Here is a 13651-nt window from a genome sequence, read left to right on the forward strand (position 1 = left end):
AGAGAGAGAAGGGGAGGGTCAGGGTCCTCCCAGACCCCCAGCCAGGGTTAGGGTCCTCCCAGCCCCCCAGCCAGGGTTAGGGTCCTCCCAGTCCCCCAGCCAGGGTTAGGGTCCTCCCAGCCCCCCAGCCAGGGTTAGGGTCCTCCCAGACCCCCAGCCAGGGTTAGGGTCCTCCCAGACCCCCAGCCAGCCCATCCAGACAGGGTTAGGGTCCTCCCAGACCCCCAGCCAGGGTTAGGGTCCTCCCAGACCCCCAGCCAGCCCATCCAGACAGGGTTAGGGTCCTCCCAGCCCCCAGCCAGGGTTAGGGTCCTCCCAGTCCCCCAGCTCGGTCCTCCCAGTCCCCCAGCTCGGTCCTCACAGCCCCCCAAATCAAATCAAATCAAATTTATTTATATAGCCCTTCGTACATCAGCTGATATCTCAAAGTGCTGTACAGAAACCCAGCCTAAAACCCCAAACAGCAAGCAATGCAGGTGTAGAAGCACAGTGGCTAGGAAAAACTCCCTAGAAAGGCCAAAACCTAGGAAGAAACCTAGAGAGGAACCAGGCTATGTGGGGTGGCCAGTCCTCTTCTGGCTGTGCCGGGTGGAGATTATAACAAAACATGGTCAAGATGTTCAAATGTTCATAAATGACCAGCATGGTCGAATAATAATAAGGCAGAATAGTTGAAACTGGAGCAGCAGCACAGTCAGGTGGACTTGGGACAGCAAGGAGTCATCATGTCAGGTATTCCTGGGGCATGGTCCTAGGGCTCAGGTCCTCCGAGAGAGAGAAAGAAAGAGAGAATTAGAGAGAGCATATGTGGGATGGCCAGTCCTCTTCTGGCTGTGCCGGGTGGAGATTATAACAGAACATGGCCAAGATGTTCAAATGTTCATAAATGACCAGCATGGTCGAATAATAATAAGGCAGAACAGTTGAAACTGGAGCAGCAGCACAGCCAGGTGGACTGGGGACAGCAAGGAGTCATCATGTCAGGTAGTCCTGGGGCATGGTCCTAGGGCTCAGGTCCTCCGAGAGAGAGAAAGAGAGAAGGAGAGAATTAGAGAACGCACACTTAGATTCACACAGGACACCAAATAGGACAGGAGAAGTACTCCAGATATAACAAACTGACCCTAGCCCCCCGGCACATAAACTACTGCAGCATAAATACTGGAGGCTGAGAAATACCGGAGGCCCCCCAGCCAGGGTTAGGGTCCTCCCAGCCCCCCAGCCAGGGTTAGGGTCCTCCCAGCCCCCCAGCCAGGGTTAGGGTCCTCCCAGCCCCCTAGCCAGTTTGCTTTTAAACTTAGTGTGTTTATGTGGGTGGAAAAAGATGACCAACTTGGTTGACATGGTCTGTCTAAACCCAGGAAAATATAGTGGGCCATTTTACTGTTAGCTATTCTGTCCTAATACAAATTCACAGTTTACTGGCTCCTTCCTTTCTCTTCCTCCATATATACACACAGTTAGATACAGATCTGTTGTCTGTCTGGCTCTCTTCTCTTCCTCCATATCTACACACAGTTAGACACAGATCTGTTGTTGTCTGGTTCTCTTCTCTTCCTCCATATCTACACACAGTTAGATACAGATCTGTTGTTGTCTGTCTGGCTCTCTTCTCTTCCTCCATATCTACGCAGTTAGACACAGATCTGTTGTTGTCTGTCTGGTTCTCTTCTCTTCCTCCATATCTACACACAGTTAGATACAGATCTGTGGTCTGTCTGGTTCTCTTCTCTTCCTCCATATCTACACACAGTTAGACACAGATCTGTTGTTGTCTGGTTCTCTTCTCTTCCTCCATATCTACACACAGGTAGACACAGATCTGTTATTGTCTGGTTCTCTTCTCTTCCTCCATATCTACACACAGGTAGACACAGATCTGTTGTTGTCTGGTTCTCTTCCTCCATATCTACACACAGTTAGACACAGATCTGTTGTTGTCTGGTTCTCTTCCTCCATATCTACACACAGGTAGACACAGATCTGTTGTTGTCTGGTTCTCTTCTCTTCCTCCATATCTACACACAGGTAGACACAGATCTGTTGTCTGGTTCTCTTCCTCCATATCTACACACAGTTAGACCCAGATCTACTGTCTATATATCAAGTGCAGAGCTGTCATCAAAGCAAAGGGTAGCTGATGAATCTAAAATACACAGGTTTCTGGTGACTACATAATTCCATGTGTTATTTCATAGTTTTGACGTCTTCACTATTATTCTACAATGTAGAAAATAAAGAAAAACCCTGGAATACACACACACACACACACACACACACACACACACACACACACACACACACACACACACACACACACACACACACACACACACAGTGGCAAGAAAAAGTATGTGAACCATGCCTCGAGCAAAAGACCAAAGATTAAGGATGGTTGACTTGGGCGGAGCAAGGGTGGAGTAGACATTGGTGCTGGAAAACCTTGGTGGAGCATGGGTGGAGTAGACATTGGTGCTGGAAAACCTTGGTAGAGCATGGGTGGAGTAGACATTGGTGCTGGAAAACCTTGGTAGAGCATGGGTGGAGTAGACATTGGTGCTGGAAAACCTTGGTAGAGCATGGGTGGAGTAGACATTGGTGCTGGATGAAAGGAAAGTAGACATCGTGGGGCTCATGAATTTCCTCATTTTCTGCTTCAGACCAGTGCCTACTTCTCACTTAAAAGATGGTTTCTTGGTTTTTAATTGTAGTAAATATGTAATGTATTGTCTGGTATAATACACAGGTTCTAACCCCAGTTGTAATGTACTGAATGGTCTTTAGTATGTATATAATAGGGTTCTACCTCCAGTTGTAATGTACTGAATGGTCTTTAGTATGTATATAATAGGGTTCTACCTCCAGTTGTAATGTACTGAATGGTCTTTAGTATGTATATAATAGGGTTCTACCTCCAGTTGTAATGTACTGAATGGTCTTTAGTATATATATAATAGGGTTCTACCTCCAGTTGTAATGTACTGAATGGTCTTTAGTATGTATATAATAGGGTTCTACCTCCAGTTGTAATGTACTGAATGGTCTTTAGTATGTATATAATAGGGTTCTACCCCCAGTTGTAATGTACTGAATGGTCTTTAGTATGTATATAATAGGGTTCTACCTCCAGTTGTAATGTACTGAATGGTCTTTAGTATGTATATAATAGGGTTCTACCTCCAGTTGTAATGTACTGAATGGTCTTTAGTATGTATATAATAGGGTTCTACCTCCAGTTGTAATGTACTGAATGGTCTTTAGTATGTATATAATAGGGTTCTACCCCCAGTTGTAATGTACTGAATGGTCTTTAGTATGTATATAATAGGGTTCTACCCCCAGTTGTAATGTACTGAATGGTCTTTAGTATGTATATAATAGGGTTCTACCTCCAGTTGTAATGTACTGAATGGTCTTTAGTATGTATATAATAGGGTTCTACCTCCAGTTGTAATGTACTGAATGGTCTTTAGTATGTATATAATAGGGTTCTACCTCCAGTTGTAATGTACTGAATGGTCTTTAGTATGTATATAATAGGGTTCTACCTCCAGTTGTAATGTACTGAATGGTCTTTAGTATGTATATAATAGGGTTCTACCTCCAGTTGTAATGTACTGAATGGTCTTTAGTATGTATATAATAGGGTTCTACCCCCAGTTGTAATGTACTGAATGGTCTTTAGTATGTATATAATAGGGTTCTACCTCCAGTTGTAATGTACTGAATGGTCTTTAGTATGTATATAATAGGGTTCTACCTCCAGTTGTAATGTACTGAATGGTCTTTAGTATGTATATAATAGGGTTCTACCTCCAGTTGTAATGTACTGAATGGTCTTTAGTATGTATATAACAGGGTTCTACCTCCAGTTGTAATGTACTGAATGGTCTTTAGTATGTATATAATAGGGTTCTACCTCCAGTTGTAATGTACTGAATGGTCTTTAGTATGTATATAATAGGGTTCTACCTCCAGTTGTAATGTACTGAATGGTCTTTAGTATGTATATAATAGGGTTCTACCTCCAGTTGTAATGTACTGAATGGTCTTTAGTATGTATATATTAGGGTTCTACCTCCAGTTGTAATGTACTGAATGGTCTTTAGTATATATATAATAGGGTTCTACCCCCAGTTGTAATGTACTGAATGGTCTTTAGTATGTATATAATAGGGTTCTACCTCCAGTTGTAATGTACTGAATGGTCTTTAGTATGTATATAATAGGGTTCTACCTCCAGTTGTAATGTACTGAATGGTCTTTAGTATGTATATAATAGGGTTCTACCTCCAGTTGTAATGTACTGAATGGTCTTTAGTATGTATATAATAGGGTTCTACCTCCAGTTGTAATGTACTGGATGGTCTTTAGTATGTATATAATAGGGTTCTACCTCCAGTTGTAATGTACTGAATGGTCTTTAGTATGTATATAATAGGGTTCTACCTCCAGTTGTAATGTACTGAATGGTCTTTAGTATGTATATAATAGGGTTCTACCTCCAGTTGTAATGTACTGAATGGTCTTTAGTATGTATATAATAGGGTTCTACCTCCAGTTGTAATGTACTGAATGGTCTTTAGTATGTATATAATAGGGTTCTACCCCCAGTTGTAATGTACTGAATGGTCTTTAGTATGTATATAATAGGGTTCTACCTCCAGTTGTAATGTACTGAATGGTCTTTAGTATGTATATATTAGGGTTCTACCTCCAGTTGTAATGTACTGAATGGTCTTTAGTATGTATATAATAGGGTTCTACCTCCAGTTGTAATGTACTGAATGGTCTTTAGTATGTATATAATAGGGTTCTAACGTGTCCGCTCCTCCGTCTGTGTCTGCAGGAGGAAGTGGATAGTTTGAGTCCTGTTCTCAGGGACAACCCTCAGCTTCATGAAGAGGTCAGGTTCTGGCTCAAAGATCAAAAGGTTCAGGACATTTTTTTGCAAGGTAAGAAACACTGATGTGTTTAATATTTAACAAACCCAACCAACTTGTCTGTTCACTGTGATGATGCTTAGTCCTTCGAGCCCTATTCCCTATATAGAACACTACTGTTGACCAGAGTCCTATTCCCTATATAGAACACTACTGTTGACCAGAGCCCTATTCCCTATATAGAACACTACTGTTGACCAGAGTCCTATTCCCTATATAGAACACTACTGTTGACCAGAGCCCTATTCCCTATATGGAACACTACTGTTGACCAGAGCCCTATTCCCTATATAGAGCACTACTGTTGACCAGAGCCCTATTCCCTATATAGAGCACTACTGTTGACCAGAGCCCTATTCCCTATATAGAACACTACTGTTGACCAGAGCCCTATTCCCTATATAGAACACTACTGTTGACCAGAGCCCTATTCCCTATATAGAACACTACTGTTGACCAGAGCCCTATTCCCTATATAGAACACTACTGTTGACCAGAGCCCTATTCCCTATATAGAACACTACTGATGACCAGAGCCCTATTCCCTATATAGAACACTACTGTTGACCAGAGCCCTATTCCCTATATAGAACACTACTGTTGACCAGAGCCCTATTCCCTATATAGAACACTACTGTTGACCAGAGCCCTATTCCCTATATAGAACACTACTGTTGACCAGAGCCCTATTCCCTATATAGAACACTACTGTTGACCAGAGCCCTATTCCCTATATAGAACACTACTGTTGACCAGAGCCCTATTCCCTATATAGAACACTACTGATGACCAGAGCCCTATTCCCTATATAGAACACTACTGTTGACCAGAGCCCTATTCCCTATATAGAACACTACTGTTGACCAGAGCCCTATTCCCTATATAGAACACTACTGTTGACCAGAGCCCTATTCCCTATATAGAACACTACTGTTGACCAGAGCCCTATTCCCTATATAGAACACTACTGTTGACCAGAGCCCTATTCCCTATATAGAACACTACTGTTGACCACTACTCTGTCGTGGTATCTATCCAAGCCGACACTGATTTCCATACCTGGTCCTGTGTCTGCTGGTACTGACATCAGACACCAGAGGAGACTGTCTGTTAGTCAGTGTGTTGTGAGGAGGAGACTGTCTGTTAGTCCGTGTGTTGTCAGGAGGAGACTGTCTGTTAGTCAGTGTGTTGTGAGGAGGAGACTGTCTGTTAGTCCGTGTGTTGTGAGGAGGAGACTGTCTGTTAGTCAGTGTGTTGTGAGGAGGAGACTGTCTGTTAGTCAGTGTGTTGTGAGGAGGAGACTGTCTGTTAGTCAGTGTGTTGTGAGGAGGAGACTGTCTGTTAGTCCGTGTGTTGTGAGGAGGAGACTGTCTGTTAGTCCGTGTGTTGTGAGGAGGAGATGGTCTGTTAGTCAGTGTGTTTGACCACAGCTGATGAAGCTCTGTGGTCTTGCGCTTGTTAACAACATCCACATTGTAATGGGGATCTGTCTTGTCTGTAGACGCTGGCCAAGGTGCATGTACCTCATGGACCTCTCTGTGGTGCTAATGGACTCCCTAGTCTAGTAAACAGATCTGTCTTGTCTGTAGACTCTGGCCAAGGTGCATGTACCTCAGGGACCTCTCTGTGGTGCTAATGGACTCCCTAGTCTAGTAACCAGATCTGTCTTGTCTGTAGACGCTGGCCAAGGTGCATGTACCTCAGGGACCTCTCTGTGGTGCTAATGGACTCCCTAGTCTAGTAACCAGATCTGTCTTGTCTGTAGACTCTGGCCAAGGTGCATGTACCTCATGGACCTCTCTGTGGTGCTAATGGACTCCCTAGTCTAGTAACCAGATCTGTCTTGTCTGTAGACTCTGGCCAAGGTGCATGTACCTCAGGGACCTCTCTGTGGTGCTAATGGACAGAGAGACAGTTGAAGCGTTTCAGACAGGTCTCTGATATTGAATGTGTATAGCGGGTCAGGAAGAACATCTAGCCTAGCTACAGTTGTCTGAATTGGTACATCTAGCCTAGCTACAGTTGTCTGAATTGGTACATCTAGCCTAGCTACAGTTGTCTGAATTGGTACATCTAGCCTAGCTACAGATGTCTGAATTGGTACATCTAGCCGAGCTACAGATGTCTGAATTGGTACATCTAGCCGAGCTACAGATGTCTGAATTGGTACATCTAGCCTAGCTACAGATGTCTGAATTGGTACATCTAGCCGAGCTACAGATGTCTGAATTGGTACATCTAGCCTAGCTACAGTTGTCTGAATTGGTACATCTAGCCTAGCTACAGTTGTCTGAATTGGTACATCTAGCCTAGCTACAGTTGTCTGAATTGGTACATCTAGCCTAGCTACAGATGTCTGAATTGGTACATCTAGCCGAGCTACAGATGTCTGAATTGGTACATCTAGCCGAGCTACAGATGTCTGAATTGGTACATCTAGCCGAGCTACAGATGTCTGAATTGGTACATCTAGCCTAGCTACAGATGTCTGAATTGGTACATCTAGCCGAGCTACAGATGTCTGAATTGGTACATCTAGCCTAGCTACAGATGTCTGAATTGGTACATCTAGCCGAGCTACAGATGTCTGAATTGGTACATCTAGCCGAGCTACAGATGTCTGAATTGGTACATCTAGCCGAGCTACAGATGTCTGAATTTGTACATCTAGCCGAGCTACAGATGTCTGAATTGGTACATCTAGCCTAGCTACAGATGTCTGAATTGGTACATCTAGCCGAGCTACAGATGTCTGAATTGGTACATCTAGCCTAGCTATAGATGTCTGAATTGGTACATCTAGCCTAGCTATAGATGTCTGAATTGGTACATCTAGCCTAGCTACAGATGTCTGAATTGGTACATCTAGCCTAGCTACAGATGTCTGAATTGGTACATCTAGCCGAGCTACAGATGTCTGAATTGGTACATCTAGCCGAGCTACAGATGTCTGAATTGGTACATCTAGCCGAGCTACAGATGTCTGAATTGGTACATCTAGCCGAGCTACAGATGTCTGAATTGGTACATCTAGCCTAGCTACAGATGTCTGAATTGGTACATCTAGCCGAGCTACAGATGTCTGAATTGGTACATCTAGCCGAGCTACAGATGTCTGAATTGGTACATCTAGCCGAGCTACAGATGTCTGAATTGGTACATCTAGCCTAGCTACAGATGTCTGAATTGGTACATCTAGCCTAGCTACAGATGTCTGAATTGGTACATCTAGCCGAGCTACAGATGTCTGAATTGGTATCTGAAGTGGAATAAGTGAATAGTTTCAGTCTGTGTTTAACCCCCACCATGCTGTGTGTCACCATGCTGTGTGTCACCATGCTGTGTGTCACCATGCTGTGTGTCACCATGCTGTGTGTCACCATGCTGTGTGTCACCATGCTGTGTGTCACCATGCTGTTTGTCACAATGCTGTGTGTCACCATGTTGCTCCTGTCCCCTCTCCTTCAGGTCCGTATTCATTAAATGGTTACCGAGTTCGTGTTTACAGACAAGACTCGGCCACTCAGTGGTTCACAGGGATCATCACACATCATGACCTCTTCAGCCGTAATATGGTTGTGATGAATGACCAGGTAAATACACTCCCGTCTTTATATTAAATACACCTCTATACTCCTCCATGTTAAATACACCTCTATACTCCTCCATATTAAATACACCTCTATACTCCTGTCTCCATATTAAATACACCTCTATAGTCCCGTCTTTACATTAAATACACCTCTATACTCCTCCATATTAAATACACCTCTATACTCCTGTCTTTATATTAAATACACCTCTATACTCCTCTATATTAAATACACCTCTATACTCCTCTATATTAAATACACCTCTATACTCCTGTCTCCATATTAAATACACCTCTATACTCCTGTCTCCATATTAAATACACCTCTATACTCCTGTCTCCATATTAAATACACCTCTATACTCCTGTCTCCATATTAAATACACCTCTATACTCCTGTCTCCATATTAAATACACCTCTATACTCCTGTCTCCATATTAAATACACCTCTATACTCCTGTCTCCATATTAAATACACCTCTATACTCCTGTCTCCATATTAAATACACCTCTATACTCCTGTCTCCATATTAAATACACCTCTATACTCCTCCATATTAAATACACCTCTATACTCCTGTCTCCATATTAAATACACCTCTATACTCCTCCATATTAAATACACCTCTATACTCCTGTCTTCATATTAAATACACCTCTATACTCCTCCATATTAAATACACCTCTATACTCCTGTCTCCATATTAAATACACCTCTATACTCCTCCATATTAAATACACCTCTATACTCCTGTCTCCATGTTAAATACACCTCTATACTCCTGTCTCCATATTAAATACACCTCTATACTCCTGTCTCCATATTAAATACACCTCTATACTCCTGTCTCCATATTAAATACACCTCTATACTCCTGTCTCCATATTAAATACACCTCTATACTCCTCCATATTAAATACACCTCTATACTGCTCCATATTAAATACACCTCTATACTCCTGTCTCCATATTAAATACACCTCTATACTCCTCCATATTAAATACACCTCTATACTCCTGTCTCCATATTAAATACACCTCTATACTCCTCCATATTAAATACACCTCTATACTCCTGTCTTCATGTTAAATACACCTCTATACTCCAACACAGAACGTTGACCCCTCTATGACCCCTGTCTGTCTCTGTCTGTGACCTCTACTAGGTTCTAGAGCCCCAGAACGTTGACCCCTGTCTGTCTCTGTCTGTGACCTCTAGTAGGTTCTATTGCCCCAGAATGTTGACGCCTGTCTGTGACCTCTACTAGGTTCCTAAGCCCCAGAGCGTTGACCCCTGTCTCTCTGTCTGTGACCTCTACTAGGTTCTAGAGCCCCAGAACGTTGTCTCTGTCTGTGACCTCTACTAGGTTTCTAAGCCCCAGAACGTTGACCCCTGTCTCTCTGTCTGTGACCTCTACTAGGTTCTAGAGCCCCAGAATGTTGACCCCTCTATGATCCAGATGACCTTTCTGGACGATGTGGTCCACTCTCTGCTGAAAGGAGAGAACATCGGTATCCAGTCCCGACGCAGGTCCCGTTCCAACCAGAACAACTCTGCCCACGTGAGTACACACACACACACACACACACACACACACACACACACACACACACATACACACATGTTAACACACACACATAAACCCACGCCTGCGCACACACACACACACACACATGTTAACCCTCTCTCTGCTGGAAGCATCTGTCCATCAGTCTCAGTGTTGATAGGTCTACTAATGCTGTTCGTTAGTGTCACGTGACTTGTTAGTCATTTGTTATTTCATTGGTGCTGATTTCTGTCTTTACATGTTGTTGTTGTTGTCAGTTTGGCTTTATCCTTTCCACCAGCTGTCTGTCAGTGTGGACAGCTCTAAAGTAACCATGTCAGTGGTATGCAACTAAACAGATACAATTTAGCTTCCAATCAATCAGTGGTGTTGCTGGTCCCTTTATCAGGAACCAGATCTCTCTGTGCCGCCATGTTGTTATCCAATTCGTCAACAGACAGCAGGAGGGAGACCCACCGGCACCACAGGAAGAGAGCAGGTACCACCGTCCAGAGGCCTCCTCTCTTCCTCTGTAGTACCCTAGTAGTGGTAGTGGTAGTCGTGGTGGTAGGTGTAGTAGTAGTGGTGGTGGTAGTAGTGGTGGTGGTAGTAGTAGTAGTAGTAGTGGTGGTGGTGGTGGTAGTAGTGGTGGTAGTAGTAGTGGTGGTAGTGGTAATATAGGTGGGTGGTGGTGGTGGTGGTAGTAGTGGTGGTGGGTGTAGTAGTAGTGGTGGTGGTAGGTGTAGTGGTGGTGGTGGTAGTGGTGGTGGCAGTAGTAGTGGTGGTAGTGGTAATATAGGTGGTTGGTGGTGGTGGTAGTAGTGGTGGTGGTAGTAGTGGTGGTGGGTGTAGTAGTAGTGGTGGTGGTAGGTGTAGTAGTAGTGGTGGTGGTAGGTGTGGTAGTCGTGGTGGTAGGTGTAGTAGTGGTGGTGGTAGGTGTAGTAGTAGTGGTGGTGGTGGTAGTGGTGGTAGTAGTAGTAGTGGTGGTAGTGGTAATATAGGTGGTTGGTGGTGGTGGTAGTAGTGGTGGTGGGTGTAGTGGTGGTGGTAGGTGTAGTAGTAGTGGTGGTAGGTGTAGTAGTGGTGGTGGTGGTGGTAGTATAGGTGGTTAGTGGTGGTGGTAGTGGTAGGTATAGTAGTAGTGGTGGTGGTGGTAGTAGTATAGGTGGTTGTGGTAGGTGTAGTGGTGGTGGTAGTGGTAGTAGTAGTGGTGGTGGTGGTGGTGGTAGGTGTAGTGGTAGTGGTGGTGGTGGTAGTGGTGGTAGTAGTAGTGGTGGTGGTAGTAGTAGTAGTGGTGGTGGTGGTAGTATAGGTGGGTGGTAGTGGTGGTGGTAGTAGTAGTGGTGGTGGTAGTGGTGGTGGTGGTAGTATAGGTGGTTAGTAGTGGTGGTAGTAGTGGTGGTGGTAGGTGTAGTAGTAGCGGTGGTAGTGGTGGTGGTAGTGGTGGTGGTAGTGGTAGTGGTGGTGGTGGTAGGTGTGGTGGTGGTGGTAGTAGTGGTGGTAGGTGTAGTAGTGGTGGTAGGTGTAGTGGTGGTGGTGGTAGGTGTAGTGGTGGTGGTGGTTGTAGGGGTAGTGGTGGTGGTGGTGGTAGGTGTAGTGGTGGTGGTGGTGGTAGGTGTAGTAGTGGTGGTGGTGGTAGGTGTAGTGGTGGTGGTGGTAAGTGTAGTTAGTGGTGGTAGTGGTGGTGGCGGTGGTATGTGTAGTAGTGGTGGTGGTAGGTGTAGTGATGGTGGTAGGCGTACTGGTGGTGGTAAGTGTAGTGGTGGTAGGTGTGGTAGTGGTGGTGGTAAGTGTAGTGGTGTTAGGTGTGGTAGTGGTGGTGTTAGGTGTAGTAGTAGTGGTGGTGGTAGTGGTAGTGGTGGTAGTAGCACTAAGTCAGACAGCAGGGTAATAGGACCGTAGCACTAAGTCAGAGAGCAGGGTAATAGTACCGTAGCACTAAGTCAGACAGCAGGGTAATAGTACCGTAGCGTAGCACTAAGTCAGACAGCAGGGTAATAGGACCGTAGCACTAAGTCAGACAGCAGGGTAATAGTACCGTAGCACTAAGTCAGACAGCAGGGTAATGGTACCGTAGCACTAAGTCAGACAGCAGGTAATAGTACCGTAGCACTAAGTGAGACAGCAGGGTTATAGTACCGTAGCACTAAGTCAGACAGCAGGGTAATAGTACTGTAGCGTAGCACTAAGTCAGACAGCAGGGTAATAGTACCCTAGCGTAGCACTAAGTCAGACAGCAGGGTAATAGTACCGTAGCACTAAGTCAGACAGCAGGGTAATAGTACCGTAGCGTAGCACTAAGTCAGACAGCAGGGTAATAGTACCGTAGCGTAGCACTAAGTCAGACAGCAGGGTAATAGTACCGTAGCGTAGCACTAAGTCAGACAGCAGGGTAATAGTACCGTAGCACTAAGTCAGACAGCAGGGTAATAGTACCGTAGCACTAAGTCAGACAGCAGGGTAATAGTACCGTAGCACTAAGTCAGACAGCAGGGTAATAGTACCATAGCACTAAGTCAGACAGCAGGGTAATAGTACCGTAGCGTAGCACTAAGTCAGACAGCAGGGTAATAGTACCGTAGCACTAAGTCAGACAGCAGGGTAATAGTACCGTAGCACTAAGTCAGACAGCAGGGTAATAGTACCGTAGCACTAAGTCACACAGCAGGGTAATAGTACCGTAGCACTAAGTCAGACAGCAGGGTAATAGTACCGTAGCACTAAGTCAGACAGCAGGGTAATAGTACCGTAGCACTAAGTCAGAGAGCAGGGTAATAGTACCGTAGCGTAGCACTAAGTCAGACAGCAGGGTAATAGGACCGTAGCACTAAGTCAGACAGCAGGGTAATAGTACCGTAGCACTAAGTCAGACAGCAGGGTAATGGTACCGTAGCACTAAGTCAGACAGCAGGTAATAGTACCGTAGCACTAAGTGAGACAGCAGGGTTATAGTACCGTAGCACTAAGTCAGACAGCAGGGTAATAGTACCGTAGCGTAGCACTAAGTCAGACAGCAGGGTAATAGTACCCTAGCGTAGCACTAAGTCAGACAGCAGGGTAATAGTACCGTAGCACTAAGTCAGACAGCAGGGTAATAGTACCGTAGCGTAGCACTAAGTCAGACAGCAGGGTAATAGTACCGTAGCGTAGCACTAAGTCAGACAGCAGGGTAATAGTACCGTAGCGTAGCACTAAGTCAGACAGCAGGGTAATAGTACCGTAGCACTAAGTCAGACAGCAGGGTAATAGTACCGTAGCACTAAGTCAGACAGCAGGGTAATAGTACCGTAGCACTAAGTCAGACAGCAGGGTAATAGTACCATAGCACTAAGTCAGACAGCAGGGTAATAGTACCGTAGCGTAGCACTAAGTCAGACAGCAGGGTAATAGTACCGTAGCACTAAGTCAGACAGCAGGGTAATAGTACCGTAGCACTAAGTCAGACAGCAGGGTAATAGTACCGTAGCACTAAGTCACACAGCAGGGTAATAGTACCGTAGCACTAAGTCAGACAGCAGGGTAATAGTACCGTAGCACTAAGTCAGACAGCAGGGTAATAGTACCGTA

The 13651-nt window shown here is 44.8% G+C and overlaps 1 protein-coding gene across 1 annotated transcript in view; it reads left to right on the forward strand.

Annotated features, from left to right (window-relative positions):
- Positions 1–13651, forward strand: part of LOC139381221 (probable JmjC domain-containing histone demethylation protein 2C) — a 235668-nt gene that overhangs the window by 129948 nt on the left and 92069 nt on the right. The window contains exons 4-7 of the mRNA XM_071124680.1: positions 4850–4955; positions 8412–8536; positions 9959–10099; positions 10542–10583. Of these exons, the coding sequence (XP_070980781.1) occupies positions 4850–4955; positions 8412–8536; positions 9959–10099; positions 10542–10583 (414 nt within the window). The remainder of the gene's footprint in view (positions 1–4849; positions 4956–8411; positions 8537–9958; positions 10100–10541; positions 10584–13651) is intronic.

Source organism: Oncorhynchus clarkii, chromosome 23, assembly GCF_045791955.1.
Source record: "Oncorhynchus clarkii lewisi isolate Uvic-CL-2024 chromosome 23, UVic_Ocla_1.0, whole genome shotgun sequence".
In the NCBI taxonomy this organism is placed as follows: domain Eukaryota; kingdom Metazoa; phylum Chordata; class Actinopteri; order Salmoniformes; family Salmonidae; genus Oncorhynchus; species Oncorhynchus clarkii.